Raw genomic sequence first — 17,768 nt, 5'->3', positions numbered from 1 at the left:
CACCCCGCTGAGTTCAGCGGTCTCAGATTCCTTGCTTGCCGTCAGCAGTTTGAGCGAGTGATACCTGGACCAGAGACTCGAGAAACAAGTGGGAGGACCAGGAAATCGCGAGGAGCTAAATCGAGTGATTCTTGTGCACAAGACCCGGGTAAGGAAACTGACTATTAAGTACTACTCGGGCGATTACAGCTAAGATCGGAGGGGAATTCCGATCGGGAGAATAAAAGATCGGAGGGGAAATTCCGATCGGGAGGATGGGCAGTGAAAACGGAAAGCCCAAAAGGGAGGGGAAGGGCGGTAAGCCCAACCCCCGCATTCCGCCTGATAGTCCGTTGGGGCGAATGCTGAGCCATTGGTGGCAGGGAAAAACCCAGGGATTGGAGAAGACAAAAATTATTAAGTTCTGTTATTTTGATTGGCCAAAGGAACCAATAAAAGGGAGTTCAGTCTGGTGGCCACGACTGGGCTCCGATGAGGATTGAGTACGGCAGGCACTAAATGTGTTTGTTAATTCAAAAGCTTCCCCTAATCTGGAGGAAAGTTGTTATGCTTGTAAGGGGAAAGCAAAGAATAAATCACAGGCTTGCCGATGCCTCGGAATAAATATTAAAGGAATATAGTAGAACTATAGAAGATAGAAATAGCGTAATAGGTAGCACAGTGACTATAGAGACGGAACGGAGTGAGAACAAGGACTGCATTTAAACTGACTGACCAAGTACACTAACATAAGACGAATACAATGAATAAAATAACTGCAGTTGAACTACTAAGTAGGAAGTTCCCCGTATCCAAAGAGGATATTAATTTATTTATTTTTAAAAAACTCTGAGAAATGGAAAAAAAAAAAGGGACGAAACAATTGGCGGTACGGTAGCGCAGCGGTAGAGTTGCTGCTTTACAGCGAATGCAGCGCCGGAGACTCAGGTTCGATCCTGACTGCAGGTGCTGTACTGTAAGGAGTTTGTACGTTCTCCCCGTGACCTGCGTGGGTTTTCTCCGAGATCTTCGGTTTCCTCCCACACTCCAAAGACGTACAGGTATGTAGGTAAATTGGCTGGGTAAATGTAAAAATTGTCCCTAGTGTGTAGGATAGTGTTAATAGTGTTAGTGTGCGGGGATCGCTGGGTGGCACGGACTTGGTGGGCCGAAAATGCCTGTTTCCGCGCTGTATATATATGATATGATATGATATGACTTGGTTACGAAATGGCCCACGGAATGATATAAATATGATATAAATGTTGATATATTTATATTTTGATATAAATATGTGTGATGAAATGGGAGTGTTAATTAAGAACTATAAGCCTAAGGATAAATCAGAAACCAGAGTAACGAAAAAGGAAAAATAACTAGACGTACTTAAATTGTTTAGAATAGAAGGAGAAAGGATGAGGAAAGCATAGCAGGAAAAGAATACCACCCCAAACAAGGGTGAAAGACCCCCAAAACAGCATGAAAGTCAGGAGCTTCAGGAGAAAAAAATCAACTCTGTACCCCAGCCTATGGGACCCTGGGTATCCCCCTCCCTATTCCAGCCAGGACGGAACAAATCAGTGCCCTTTGGTAAAAGGGAATAGTGGAGATAGAGGGAGAAGTCACCACTTGGAACGATGAGCAAGACATAAAGGAATATAGACAGAGAAGGGGGCAGCGGGAAAAGGAAAGGATGAAGCAAGAAGCACGGGAACTAGAAGCAGACATCAAAAGGTTGCAGGACCTCAGGGACCTCAGGGACAGAAAGATTTATGGGACCCGTCAGGCAGCAAATGAGGAGTATGAGGGAGACAGCAACGCAGAAACACAGGCATGTAATCAGCAGGCATCAGAGGCAGGACAACAACTGCTCAGGGCAAATTTCGTGACTAAATACAGAGATGGAAATACCTGTTAGTGGTAGTAGACCATTTCACTAGATGGGTAGAAGCATTCCCTACAGTAACTGCCACCTCACAGTCGGTAGCCAAGGTATTATTGGAGCAAATCCTGGCCTGATGTGAGGAAAAAGTTAGAAAAGATGGATGATTGGAATGAGAGATCACTACCTCAGTTGCTTACGGAGGCCCAGAAAGTGTACGTGCGGAGGGATGAGGAGAAACAGAAGGGAAAGGCAAAGATTATGTTACAGGCAGTAAAGCAAGTAGTAGACAAGGAACAGGGAGGTACAGGACGGCGGGGGAGTTACGCCCAAGGCAGAGGGAGAGGAGGCGGCAGAGGCCGTGGAAGAGGGGGATATGGAGAAGGTTACGGCAGGGGCTGGGGAAGTACGGGTACGGGGCAAGGTTGGAGGACAGGGCCTTCAAAATGTTATTTTTGTAATAAGGAAGGACACTTCAAAAGGGAGTGCCCTGAGCTTGTAGCGGAGTCCCGCACGTACAGTATGATGGAAAATGAATAGGGGGGGGTCAGGGGTTCCTGTCCGTGGGGTCGAGAGACTATAGAAGGGAGCCCCTGGTAAATTTAAAAATAGGACCCCAAGGAGAAGATACGGTGTTGATGGTCGATTCAGGAGCGGAGCGATCAAGTGTGACCAAAGTACCAACAGGTACGGAGGCAGGACAAGGGAGAGTAAAAATAACCGGGGTATGGGGAACTGTGATGGTAGCTCCCGAGATAGGAGGAGTGAATGTAAGGTATGGAAACCGGGAGGCGGTAGAGGACCTGATCTTAGTACCCCAGGCTGGCGTAAATTTAATGGGCAGAGATTTACAAATACAATTGGGAATAGGCACAGCACCGGTAGAGGGAAGAGTAGTGGTCCAGTTGTATACTCTGTATAGATGGAAAAAGATATAGTGGATACGGTATAGTGAATGGGGAAACTATGGAGGAAATTGAAAGTGGCAGGCTGCCTGATAGTTGGTCAGCCCAATCTTGTGAATTATATGCACTAATGAGAGCTTTGGAACTATTGGAGGGAAAGGAAGGAACAGTGTATACCGACTCAAAATACGCCTTTGGGGTAGTACACACCTTTGGGAAGATCTGGAAAGAGCGAGGAATGATAACAGCTCGGGGGAAAGAATTAGCGCATGAGCAATTGATAGGACAGACACTGGAGGCCTTGCAGAAACCAGAACGGGTAGCCATAGCACATGTGGCAGGGCATCAGAAGGGTAACACCCTGGAAGTCCGAGGAAATAGGGCAGCGGATGAGGTGGCAAAGAGAGCAGCCACAGATCAGACGGTAGAAATGATGTCACTGATACCTTTAAGGGAACCAGAGGAAAAGATACCTATCTTTGGTGAAAAAGAGCAGGAACACATGAGAGAAATGGGAGCCCGGCGTACCCCAAATGGGAAATGGTGGACACCGGATGGAAAGCAGCAATTGAACAAAGAAATTATAAGGGAGTTATTAGGGAGGTTGCACGGGCAAAGCCATTGGGGAACCCAAGCCTTCTGTGATACCCTCCTCAGGACCTACGCTTGCCGTGGGATGTATACCATGGCCAAACAAGTCATAGGGGGTTGTGTAATATGTCAGCGGATCAACAAAAAAATCATGAGAGCAGTCCCAGGAGGAGGACAACCATTGGCAATAAGGCCCTTCCAAAGAATACAGGTAGACTTCACCGAGTTGCCCCGGATTATACCCAGATATGGGATTGTGGAAACAATAGACTCAGATAGAGGGACCCATTTTGCCTCTAAAACACATAAAATGATATGTGAAGCATTAGGAATTGAATGGAAATTACATACACCATGGCATCCCCAGAGTTCCGGAAAGGTGGAAAGAATGAATGGCACCTTAAAGACCCAAATCACCAAGTTAGTAGAGGAAACGAGACTCCCCTGGACTAAGTGCCTTCCGATAGCCTTGTTAAGAATCCGAACAGCACCTCAGAAAGATATAGGGGTATCCCCATATGAAATGTTATTCGGGCTCCCGTACTTAGGAAAGATAGAAGGGATCCCAACAATACCAGGGAACGACGTGTTCTTAAGGAACTATTTACTGGCAGTATCCCAATCTCTTGCAGAACTAAAAACTAAAGGATTACTGGCCCAGAGCCTGCCACTGGATTTTCCGATTCACTCAGTCAAGGCTGGAGACTGGGTACTAATAAAAACGTGGAAGGAAGAAAAGTTGCGACCTAGGTGGACTGGACCCTACCTTGTGTTATTAACCACCGAGACAGCAGTACGAACAAAAGAAAAAGGGTGGACACACGCAAGTCGATTTAAGGGTCCCGTGGAGGCCCCACCAGACAATATCAGCCCGTAGACGGCACGTGGAGGAAAGGAGCCATTGACTTTGGTATTCACCAAGACCCCGCACGGAAAATGAAGACTTTGTGCTGGTGGATCGGGTGCTGGGTGGTTATCCAGGTTGTGAGTAATGTAACATGCATAAAAATAACTATACCACAGAATAGAAGGGCCACCACCATCCCATTTGATATATGTGAAGGAAAATGGTGGTGTGGTCATAGGATGTATGTATGCACCCATCCCTGTAAAGATTGGCACGAGGTATTCACTTCATCTAGAGGGGGGTGGCATAAGCCCACCTATCAAACTGATAGGTGGAGAGTATATCAAAACCCAAATGAGGGATTGCCAGGACGTGTATATGTAAGCATACAGAGGGTTCGAATAAAGGAAAGTGGTAGGTATTGGATATGTGCGGATAGAACAGGGAAGGACGCATGCCTGAGGTTTGAAATAAAGGTAGAACGGGACGGATATATGGTAAAATATGAGGATAAGGGGGCAATGTTCCAGATAGAAGACAGTCAGAGTAGGGATCCCTGGGCAACCCCAGCACCACCTGTAGTCCACAATGTCACCACGGAATATGAGCCTAAGGATTTAAATATAATGATAGTAACAGGAGAAATAGAATTAATGCAATTGTATGGGGAGGGAATACCAACAGGGGGAAAGGGAACCAACACCTGGCTTACCTGGATGATGTACATGGCCAGAAGTATGCAACAAACCAATTGCTATGCCTGCGCCGGAGCTAAGCCTCAGCTGGTCCCCGTACCATTTCCCCTGAATTGGAATAGGACACCTGGGGCTATGTCATGTATACTACAACTATTCACGAATCCCATAATACCAAAGAATGAGACCTGCCAGAGCTACCATTACCTATTCCCGGCTAGTAACAACAACACGAAGGGCCAAAGGAAAGACCCTCGACCTCCGCCATTCACCATTCCCCTCGGGGAGGAGGGATTTGAGTGCTATACAAGATATAACCCAGATGGACAGGAAATGGGGGAGGTGCTAAACTGCAATCAGACGTATAACATAACAGCTGAGGAACAGGGGTCACTGTTCAGTAGCTCCTGGCTGATAAAGCAGATAGTCAGTAGAGCCGATGTCTGGTGGTGGTGCGGAGAGGATACCCTATGGCCCCAGCTACCAGGGTCATGGACAGGAACCTGTACCCTTACACAACTAATGATGCCCTTCACCATAGCAGTAGAGCATGCGGTCAAACTCAATGAAGGGGGCCGACGACAAAGGAGAGAGGTGAGAGGATCATTTGACACACACATCTATATAGATGCAATAGGGGTGCCAAGAGGGGTACCCGATGAATTCAAAGCCAGATACCAGATAGCTGCTGGCTTTGAGTCCATACTCTTCTGGTGGTCCACAATTAATAAAAATGTGGACTGGATAAACTACCTGTACTACAATCAACAACGCTTTATAAACGCTTTATAAATTACATAGGCCTAATGGCCTGGCAAAATCGCATAGCCTTGGACATGCTCCTGGCTGAGAAAGGGGGGGTGTGTGTGAAGTTTAGGGAACAATGTTGCACCTACATCCCCAACAACACTGCTCCTGATGGGTCTGTGTCAAGAGCCCTAGCAAGTCTCACCTCCCTCTCTATCGAATTGGCCGAAAACTCTGGGGTAGACACCTCCTGGACCGGGTTTCTAGACTCCTGGTTTGGGAAATGGAAGCACATCTTTACATCAGCCCTAACATCAGTGGTAGTTGTGATGGGGTTGATGTGTCTATTCGGATGTTGTATCATTCCCTGCATACGGCGGTTGTCTCCGCGATTGATAGAGACAGCCCTGACAAAGAACGACATCACCATGATGGCCTGCAGAGTACAGTATGACCAGCAGGAGGAATATAGAGAGGCAAAGACTCTGCTGTTAGCACTAGAAAAGGAGGAAATAGTATAAATCAAAGTAGCGTGGCATAAGAAAAAGGGTGGATTGTGAGAGAGAAGTAAAAAGGGTTAATTGATTTAAACTAAGGACCATGAGAAATAGCTGACCTGACTAAGAACCGCAAGAGTAAATAGTGACATTCCGAGGATAAGGGCAAGATATCCAAGGAACTAGTGACGTTCCAAGGAGAGGGCAAGATACCCAAGGAACTAGTGACGTTCCAAGGATAAGGGCAAGATATCCAAAGAGTAAATAGTGACATTCCGAGGATAAGGGCAAGATATCCAAAGAACTAGGAGAGAGGGCAAGATGACCAGAGCACTAGGGGAGAGGGCATGAACTACTCTGTACTGCGCATGCCTAATGAGATAAATGAATATTGCAAAAACGCCCCGCATGACAAGATGCCTCATTTAAATGTACATGCGATGTATGATGTGGGAGGCAACAGGGGCGCTGACGGTAGATTGTGCACCTCAGTGCTCCGATTGGAAGGAGCCCGAAGGGGAGGAATTTAAGATATCACAATTGTAAAGTGAAGTGAATAAAAAGAAGGGATTTTCACGACCTCGGTGGGTCTTGAGAGGGAAGGCACCCAACTCTGCAGACTTGCAAATAAAATACTTGTTTCTCTAGATTGTCTCGAGCATCGTAATTGTGAGCACTCAAATTTGCATCTCACAGATAACAATCTGCATTCTTGTTCTTGCCACCAAAGTGGATGACTTCACATTTATCCACATTATACTGCATCTGAGCATTCACCCAACCTATCCAAGGCACCCTGCAGCCTCATAACATTCTCCTCGCAGCTCACACTGCCGCCCAGCTTTGTGTCATCAACAAACTTGGAGATGTTACATTTAACTTTTTCACCCAGAGAGTTGTAAATGTGTATAAATCTTTGCCACAGAAGGCTGTGGAGGCCATTTCACTGGATGTTTTCAACAGTGAGTCAGATCTAGCTCCTCGGGCTAAAGGAATCAAGGGATATGGGGAAAAAGAAGGGATGCGTTCCGGATTTTAGATGATCACCCATGATCATATTGAATGGCGGTGCTGACTCGAACGGTTGAATGGCCTACTCCTGCACCTATTTTCCATGTATCTACGGTTCTATGTAATTCCTTCGTCTGAATCGTTAATGGGAGAGATTATATCATATGAATGGATAGAAACGTTTCGAGTGCTGTGACATGACCCAATAGAACCTGCTGAGATGGGGTATCTTGATCGGCATGGACGAATTGGATGAAAGGACTGTTTCCATGCTATATGTCTCTATGAGTCTTGTTCTATTTTATGAAAATAATCATACAAGCAGGACATATTTGCTATTTTCTATGCATTATTATGGAATTAAAACAACTGTATGTACAGAATAACCGTATGGTTTGGAAACGGGGCAGAGCAGCCAAATAGAACAATGTAGCCAAGTGAGCATTGCTTTAATGAAACTCAATCAATCTGTATGAATTAGAAAAAAATATCGTGTTGGTATCAAACAAATTTAAATTCCAACGAAATATTGAATGGGCAGATATATGAACTATGAATATACATGAAAATAAAGAATGTGGAATTATTCAATCAGATATAATATTGCAATTTTTGCTCAGTACCCGAGCAAGTAGTAATAAAGACGTAGAAGACTATTCTTCTAAATGGGGAGATCATTCAGAAATCGTGAAGTGCAAAAGGACTTGGAAGTGCAAGTGCAGGATTCCAAAAATGTTAACATTAGTAAAACCACTGAACTGATTGTGGACTTTGGAAGAGGAAGGATGAGGACCCACGATCCTGTTTATATCAAGAGGATATGATGGAGAGAGTCGAAAACTTCAAATTCTTGCGCGTGCATATTTCCGAAGATCTTTCCTGGACCCAGCACACTGATGCAATTATAAATAAAGCACATCAACGTCTCGATTTCCAGAGAAGATTAAGGAGATTCGGCATGTCAAAGAGGATTGGCTTGAACTTCTACAGGTGTACAGCAGAGAGCATATTGACTGGTTGCATCATGACCTGGTTTGGCAACTTGAACGTTCAGGAGCGGAAAAGACTGAAAAAAGTTGTGAACACTGCCCAGAACATCACCGGCTCTGACCACCCCACCATAGAAGGGATTTATCGGAGTCGCTGCATCACAAAGGCAGCCAGCATCACCAGAAACCCACACTACACTGGCCACACACTCATTGCACCCCTGCCATCGGCAAAGAAGGTACAGGAGCCTGAAAACTGTAACGTCCAGGTTCAGGAACAGCTTCTTCCCCGCAGCCATCAGGCCATTAAACACGACAACCTCAAATAAGCTCTGAACGATGTAGACTTATTTAAAAAAAAATTATTATTATTATTATTATTATTATTATTATTATTATTATTATTATTATTATTATTATTATTATTATTATTATTATTATTATTATTATTATTATTATTATTATAATAATAATAATTATTATTATTATTATTATTATTATTATTATTATTCTATTGTTTATTTTTTGAGTATGTGTGTATGTGTGTGTATGTATATAAATATATATGTGTGTGTGTGTGTTTCGAGTATGTGTGTATGTGTATGTATATATACACTATATATACAGTTTATATATACATATATATATATGTGTGTGTGTGTGTGTGGGGGGGGGGTTATGTATGTGTATATGCGTGTGCACTTGTGAGTATGTGTATATACACACAATGAAATTTTTATTCCTTTCTCAGTTTATCAGATTGTTTACAGTGCACCATGTTTATATATTCTGTTGTGCAGCAGCGAGTAAGAATTTTATTGTTCTATCTGGGGCCAGACGACAATGAAACACTCTTGACTCTTGACCCTTGACTCTAGACTCTTGACTCTATAATGAGCGTTTCACGGCACTGGGTTGACATATTGGGCCTGTCCTATTGGCCTGCATTTGGCTGATTTGGCCTCGAAACCCATTCTGTCCAAATGTATTTTTAAAGTTATAATTTTATCTACGAGCATAAGTTTCCCTGGCCGCTCATTTCAGATACGGATTACCCTCTGAGTGAAAAAAATGTGGTCCGTCTTTAATCTCTCCCCATCTTCTTAAAGTGACACCCTCTAATTTTAGAAGCTTCTACGCTGAGACTGAACGTTTACTTTTCTTTGAATATTTTCTACATTTTCCAAATGAGGTTTCACCATAACATACGGTTAGAGGGGTAAGAGTGTTTGTGAAAATGTGATTGGGAGCATATTTTCCTCCACCAAGGTCAATAATGTCCTTTTATCTGCCATCCGTTTTCTCCGTGTATCTAAATGTGTGTATATCCAACGAGTAGAATTTAATAATAATAATAATAATAATACATTACATTTATATAGCGCTTTTCATATACTCAAAGACGCTTTACAGGGATTTAGAGAACATAAGGAAGTGAATAAATAGATAAATAAGTAAACGAACAGAGAAAGGAGACAGAAGGTGGGGTGACCTTTAGTGGTTGAATGCAGTACTGAATAGGTGAGACTTCAGTGATGTTTTGAATGGGGTTGAGTGTGGAGGAGTCTCTGACGGTTTGAGGTAGTGAGTTCCATAGGGTGGGAGCAGCGATGGAGAAAGCCCTGTCCCCCCAGGATCTGAGTTTGGTCCGGATGTGGGGGGATAGGAGATTGGCAGCAGCAGAGCGGAGGGTGCAGGTGGGAGTGTGCCTGTGGAGGAGGTCGGTCAGGTAGGATGGGGCCTGATTAATTTAATCAGCTTAATTAAAGAATGCTGTAGAATGAATACAACTTGAAAAAATATTTAATACTTTAAATATAAATTGGAAGTCGGATAAGAGCAACCAGCAGAATCCGGGCGTTTTCTTCACTGTTATATGAATCTGTCGTCGTAGTATTTATTAAAGTATTATTATTACTGCATGTTTACGCTGTGAGCTTCATTTGAATGAGGAACATTATCGCATCAGCAAGATAAGACAGTCAAATAATTTGAACCTAATTCATAAACAAATCTCGTCACCTTTAACACGGTTGACCCATCATTTGACGCTTTGGAATTATTTTGCTCCGAATATACAAGGTCCCCGATCAGCAGCAACAAACATGCCACGATGTAACCTGTTTGTTCAAATGTCTGTAAGTAATACGCGTCTTGGGATTCCGTTTCTGAATAAATAAGGACCAATTTTGAAGGAAAAATATTTATTTGTCCGTAAAGCTTTCAAAGCAGACTGCATCAAGCCAAACATGGAACAACCGATAATAATAAAGACAGAAAAAATCTACTATCCTATACTTGGAACAATTGGTATACCTGGTGAGATATTTTACTTTAGTTAAGCTCGTTAATGCTTTAAAATTTATATTTTCCTGTCGTTGGTATAATTATCTAAACGTCGATGTGTTTATTTTGGGCGCATACAATTATTTCTTATTTACTGATAATTCTGATCGATTGCCAACGTGACAATCTGAGATAAAGTATAAACCAATTGGATGTTTAATATAAATTTTGTTAACGTATTTTTTTTATCCTTGAATGACAATATTATAATTTTGTGTCTGAACGAAATATTTTTTTATTGTATGATTGTACAACGAAATCAACCATTGTTAGAAGAAGAAGAATTGTTATTATTAACTGTTATTAATAACCATGACGCTGCTTTCCATTAAGTGCATGGAAAAGTAAAGGGACCCGCACCACCCACAATAAATGCTCAGACCCAGGTGTTGCCGCTTCAGTCACCCGAAGATCATATCGAACTCACAGATTTGTCAGGGCAATGGCAGAACTGACTTGTCGCCAACTAAACCAAGCAGCAGCTGGGCTGAACACCCTTCTCGTTCACCCAAGCGATCGAAGCAAACGTCCAACACTTTTCACGTCCCGCTTTTCACCGACGTCAACTTAGAAGAAACTCGGGCAGATATAAAACTCAATTTAAAATGGCTGCGTTTGCTTTTGCGTTCGGGGAACAACATTCAGCTGGGACATCTGGGAGAGTCCCGCGAAAATAACTCATTTTTGGGGTGCGTTACCGAGACCTTGTTCTGGGCTTGTCACAACAGTAGATCACGGTGAAAAGACTGATCTATACCGCGTGATCACGAGACGTCTTCATCTTCATGCCGCAGTGGAAGGGAACGGAGGAGAGGGAGTTATCGATAAGGAAAGGTTAGACAATCTTGCGTTGTTTTCTCTCGAGTTTGAGGGGCTGAGGAGAGACCTGATAGAAATGTGCAACCATTATGAGACGCATGGATAGGACAGACAGTAACTCTTTGTTCCCAAGAAGAAGTATTGAAGATTAGAGAGCATGGTTTTATGGTGAGACTGTCAAGGTTTGAATGGGATCTGCGGGATTGTATTTTTAGCATAACGATGGGTACCTGCAACGCGCTGCCAGGGGTGATGGGAGAGACCGACATGCAAGTGGCGCTTTAGCAGTTTGTAGATAGACACATGGACATGCAGGGAATAGAGGAAATTGGATCATATGTGAGCAGAGGAGATGAGCTTAACTTGGCATTAGAGACGTCACTGAGGAGCGAATGGTCTATTCCTATCCAGCACTCTTCCACGGGCAGTGTTTCCATATCGCACAAGTACGTAGTTCCCTTGAAGTGGGTCTCACGAGGAAAGGTGGTCAAGGAGGAATACTGCATGTTACCCTTCATTATTGTCTTAAACATTGACAAGTCCTGTTGTCGATGTATAAAATGTGGACTGGCCCACATTGAGAATAATGTGCACAGTCTGCGTTCCACATTATTGGAAGGATGTGGAGTGCGGAGAGATTATGGAGAAGAGGTTTACTGGGATGCTGCATGGATACCAGTGAATCAGCTATAAAGGTGCACAAACTTGGGTTGTTTACGCTGAAGCGTCCACTGAGTCTATGAACCCACGAGAGCCACAGATAGGATGGATATAATATTATTCCCAGGGTGGAAATGGGACGTATTGGAGAGCAGATATTTAAGGTGAGAAGGGAATGGCATTCTGTGCTGAGCCTCTCCGATACACTATTCTGTGCCTGCGTGATGTAGTGTCTCGCTGGGATCCAGCTGGGATTCAATGCCGCTGCACTAACTTTCCTCGCACAGTCCACACACTGCTTTAGAAATTCAGCGGGTCAGGTAGGTACCCACCAGTCGACGTGTTAAAACCTTGTCCCGCGCATCTCCTTTAAATGTTGGACCACTCACCTTTGTCCAGCACAGCATAGTGGCACAGCGGTAGAGTTGCTGCCCTACAGCGCTATAGTCCCGGATTCTTTCCTGATTCCTGTTGCTGTCCGGGGGTTGTATTTTCTTCATGTGACCGTGTGGGATTTCTCCGGATACTCAGGATTTCTTCCATATTTCAAAGACGCGGTTTTGTAGGTTAATTTGGCGTCTGTAAATTCTCCCCAGTATGCAGGACATAATTAGTCTATGGGTGACCACTGGACTCGGTGGGCCGAAGGTACTGTTTGCACACTGACTCTCTAAACTGCGCTAAACCTAAAAAAATATGTCTTCTAGTCTTTGACATTTCTACACTGGGAAATAAGGTTCTTAACGATGCACCTCATGATGTTATATTCCTCTAAAAGGTCTCCCGTTTATGCCACAGTATCTCCCGTCACTCCCCATAACTAACGAATCCCCGAACTCTATCTCCGTTATATTGATGAATGCATCGGTGCTACCTCCTGCACCCATGCAGAACTCATGGACTTCATAAACTTCACCAGCATTTCTCATCCTGAACTGAAATTTACTTGAAGCATCTCCGACACAACCCTCCCATTTCTTGATGTCACAGTCAACATTGCAGGAAATAGACTATTGACTGACGCCTGATACAAACCCACTGACTCCCACAACTATCTCGAATACACTTCTTTCCACCCTGCTTCCTGCAAAGAATCTATCCCCTACTTCCAATTCCTCCGCCTATACCGCATCTGCACCCAAGATCAGGTGTTCTATACTAGAACATCTGAGATGTTCTATTTCTTTACAGAACCATTGTTCCCCTCTCCCATCATATATGAGGCCCACACTCGTGTCTCCTCGGTATCGCGCAAGCCCACCCTTGCTCCCCCTCCCCCTGCTCGCAACAGAGACAGAGTCCCCCTAGTTCTTACCTTCCACCCCATCTGCCGTCGCATACAACACATAATCTTCCACATTTTCCCATCTCTATCCCTTTCCGCCTTCCGCAGAGACAGTTCCCTCCGCAACTCCCTGGTTAACTCAACCCTTCCCACCCAAAGCGCCCCACCCCAGGTACGTTTCCCCGCAACCGCAGAACATTCACCACCTGTCGCGATACCTCCACCCTCGACTCTGTCCAGGGACCCCCACAGTCCTTTCAGGTGAGGCAGAGGTTCACTTGCACATCCTCCAACCTCATCTACTCTACCCTTTGTTCAAGACGTGGACTCTTATAGATCAGCGAGACCAAACGCAGACTGGGCGATAGTTTCGCGGAACACCTTTGCTCAGTCCACCTAAACCTACCCCATCTCCCGGTTCCCGGACACTTTAACTCTCCTTCCCATTCCTATAGACCTGTTCTGTCCTAGGCCTCCTCCGTTGTCAGAGTGAGGCTAAACGCAAATTGGGGGAACAGCATCTCATATATTTGGGCAGCTTACAGCCCCGTTGTATGAATATTGTTTTCTCTCACTTCACGTCAGCCCGGCATTCCCTCCCTCTCTCTCTATCCCTCCCCCCACCCAAGTCGCACCAGCTTCTCGTTTTCACCCTACAAACAGCGAATGGCCTTTCTCCTTTATCGTCGTTACTTTTTTACATATCGTTTATTCGTTGTTCTTTATCTCTCCACATCACCGTCTGTATCTGTCGATTCCCTTATCCCTAACCAGTGACGTTTCGACCCGAAACGTCACCCATTTCGTCTCTCCAGAGATGCTGCCTGTCCCGCTGAATAACTCCATTACTCCGTGACTTTCCCCTCTATCGCTCCTCCACACTCTTCTGCCTCATCTTTTCCCGCTGTGTGTCAGAGTCAGACCCGGGGACAAAGGCCCGAATGCAACTGCTGCTCTCCCTGGTCGCTAATTTCCCCAACAATATCCAAAATTTGGTTTAGTTTTGTCGCGCTCACGGAGAGTACGCGCCGACCAGCGGTCCACGCACAATAACACTGTCGTACACACTAGGAACAATTTACACTTAAAACAAGCCGATTCGCCTATAAGAACCTATACGTCTTTGGATTGCGGGAGGAAACCGCAGCTTCCCGGAGAAAACCCACGCAAGTCTCGGAGAGAACGTATTCAATCTGTACAGACAGCACGCGTAGTCAGGATCGAACCCGGGTCTCTGGCGCTGTAAGGCAGCAATTCTAATATCTGTTTTCCAGTGGTATGGCCATGGAAGATTGATATACTCTCCGCCAACTCCCTTTCATGTTTCCCATCACCGAGAGAGGAAATTGGAGCAATCACTGGAAGTGGCTTGAGAGCAGTCAGGGTTTTTGTCGAAGAAGTACTGAAGTTATTGTCGTGTTTGAAAGTAGACCAATCTCCAGGGCCTGATCTGATATATCCAAGGACATTGTGGGAAACTAGAGAGGAAATTGCGGGAGCCCTGGTTGAAATTTACAGGTAGTCCTTAAATACAGGAGAGGAGCCGGAAGATTGGACGATGGCAAATGTACGTCTTTTCAAGAAGGGCTGCAGGGAAATGCTGGGAACTATAGACCGGTGAGCTTAACAACTGTAGTTTTTTTGAAGACGTGACCAAAAAGGTTGATGAGGGCAGAGCTGTAGATGTTGTGTACATGGACTTCAGTATGGCATTCGATATGGTTCCGCATGGTAGGCTGCTCTGGAAGATTAGATCGCATGGGCTCCAAGGAGAGATAGCTGAATGGATAGCAAATTGGCTCCATGGAAGGAAGCAGAGGGTGATAGAGGAAGGTTGCTTCTCACACTGTTTGCCTTTGAATCGTGGTGTGCCTCAGGGTTCGGTGCTGGGCCCATTAATGTTTGTCATCTGCATCAATGATTTGGATGAGAACATACAGGGCAAGATTAGCAAGTATGCTGATGATACAAAGGTTAGTGGTTTTTCAGGTAGTGAAGATGGTTGTGACGACTGCATCATGATCTGGATCGATTGGCCAGGTGGGCGGAGGAATGGTTGATGGAATTTAATACAGAGAAGTGTGAGGTGTTGCATTTTGGGACGTCGAACAAGGGCAGGACCTACACAGTGAATGGTAGGCCTCTGGGTAGTGTTGTAGAGCAGAGGGATCGAGGAATACAGGTGCATGGTTCCTTGAAGGTCGAGTCGCAGGTAGATAAGGTGGTCAAAAAGGCTTTTGCCACTTTGGCCTTCATCAGTCGGAGTATTGAGTACAGAGGTTGGGAGGTCATGTTGCAGTTGTATAAGACGTTGGTGAGACCACATTTAGAATATAGTGTTCAGTTCTGGGCACCATGTTATAGGAAAGATATTGTCAAGCTTGAAAGGGTTCAGAGAAGATTTACGAGAATGTTGCCAGGGCTAGCGGGTGTGAGCTACAGGGAGAGGTTGAGGAGGCGGGGTCTCTATTCCATGGAGAGCAGGAGGATAAGGGGTGATCTTTTCGAGGTGTAGAAGACCGTGAGAGGAATAGATCGGGGAGATGCACATAGTCTTTTGCTCAGAGTAGGGCAATCAAGGACCAGGAGATTTATTCATAAAATGCTGGAGTAACTCAGCAGGTCAGGCGGCATCTCGGGAGAGAAGGAATGGGTGACGTTTCGGGTCGAGACCCTTCTTCAGACATAGGTTCAAGGTGAAGGGGAAAGATTTAATAGGAATCCGAGGGGTACATTTTTCCACACAAAGGTGGTGGGTGTATGGAACAAGCAGCCAGAGGAGCGGGTTGAGGCTGGGACTATCCCACTGTTTAAAAAACAGTTAGACAGGTACATGAATAGGACAGGGTTGGAGGGATAGGGACCACGCGCAGGTAAGTGGGACTATTGTAGCTGGGACATGTTGGTCTGTGTGGTCCAGTTGGGCCGAAGAGCCTAATTCCTCACAGAATCACTCTATGACTGTGACTCAAATGTCCCTCAGTAAACCAATGCTCTTAATGGTCTGGGTATTCTCTTACATATTCTTTACCGTGTACCTTCATAGAGTCATAATACAGTGTGAGAACATGCCCTTCGGCCCAACTTGCCCACACCGGCCAACGTGTCCCAGCTACATTAGTCCCACCTGACCGCATCTTAGCGTTGACTTTGGGAATGCCTCACATCACATTTTCGTGGACTCATCTCCACCTGCCATTTCTCCGTTCATATTTCCCGACTGCTCTATATCCTGCATCACGTCCTAAAATCAATACATTTACAACTCCATTTAATGCACGCATTTGGATTGTACGCCAGAAATTATATGTATCTGTGATTGTCTTTTGCAGCTAATTTGGTGGCAATCGTCATCCTGTCCCGTGGAAATTGCGGTCTCTCCAAATGCATCACTCGTTATCTGCTGGGGATGGCAGTCGCTGACTTAATGATTCTTATATTTCACACGGTCTTATACCAGATAATCAATGGTTATTTCCCATATTCGATCTTCAATTACACTTCAGTTTGTAAAGTTGTTTTGACCTTACATTTCGTTTCCCTTGACTGCTCCGTCTGGTTAACTGTGGCTTTCACCTTCGATCGATACGTTGCTATTTGCCACCAATCCTTGCGAGCAAGATATTGCACTGAAAGGAATGCGACTGTGGTTATAATGGTGGTGCTTTGCTCGAGTATTGTAGAAAACATCCCATACTATTTCATATATGAACCTCGGGAGGTTATTGATAACGTGGAGTGGGCGTGCTATGTAAAATCCAGCTTCTACACAACACACATTTGGACAGTTTTTCTGTGGGTGGAAACTATATTGGCCCCATTTGCACCCTACGTGTTGATCTTGCTACTAAATTCCCTGACGATCAGGCTCATTGTACTGTCTAATCGAGTGAGGAGCGGACTACGAGGAAACAAAAGTACTGCGAAAAACACAGACCTAGAGACGGAGAACCGAAGGAAATCCATAGTCTTGCTTCTGGCCATATCAGGCAGTTTCATCCTCCTGTGGATGGTTAATTTAATATGTTTCATATCCGTGCAGTTCACTGACGCGCAATTTCTGGAGGCAAATTACGATGACCCCTTCACCATTGCGGAGTTATCGGGGTATATGCTGAAGTTTTTCAGTTCTTGCACCAACACTTTTATTTATGCTTTGTCCCAGAGAAAATTCAGAGAGGAACTGAAAAATGTGATCACATACCCCGTGGTTCTTGTTGCTAAAGTAATCAGCCACATTAAATGACGCCCTAAACTAAAATCCCAATAGACTTTGGCCTTTATCCAAAGTGAAGAGAAATCATTCAAAAATCATGCGACGAAAATAACGTCAAATGAAAGAGAAATAAAATAATGGTTACGCTCGATCCATGCACCTTTTCCAACCCAAAGCCGCTGGGGACCAAGATGGCCGGTCTTGAGGCACGTTCTGCTGTCTTTCAACATGCCCCGAGATTGTGAAAATATAAGGGTAAAGTTTAAGCAATTATAGAGCAATTCAGAAACTCCATTAAT

At 44.6% G+C, this 17,768-nt stretch overlaps 1 protein-coding gene across 1 annotated transcript; it reads left to right on the top strand.

Annotated features, from left to right (window-relative positions):
* Positions 1-16,662: 16,662 nt before the first annotated feature.
* LOC144602992 (putative G-protein coupled receptor 139) lies at positions 16,663-17,499 on the top strand. Its single transcript, XM_078416114.1, has one exon. It carries the CDS (start codon positions 16,663-16,665, stop codon positions 17,497-17,499), a length of 837 nt encoding a protein of 278 aa, XP_078272240.1.
* The last annotated feature ends 269 nt before the right edge of the window (positions 17,500-17,768 follow it).

The sequence above is a fragment of the Rhinoraja longicauda genome, chromosome 19 (genome assembly GCF_053455715.1).
Source record: "Rhinoraja longicauda isolate Sanriku21f chromosome 19, sRhiLon1.1, whole genome shotgun sequence".
Lineage (NCBI taxonomy): Eukaryota > Metazoa > Chordata > Chondrichthyes > Rajiformes > Arhynchobatidae > Rhinoraja > Rhinoraja longicauda.
The sequence above is the reverse complement of the archived record's forward strand: the minus strand, read 5'-3'. Positions and strand labels throughout refer to the sequence as shown.

What these genes read in the sequence shown, in the direction of transcription:
- LOC144602992 (XM_078416114.1), top strand. Translation starts at nt 16,663, where the DNA reads ATGGCAGTCGCTGACTTAATGATTCTTATATTTCACACGGTCTTATAC.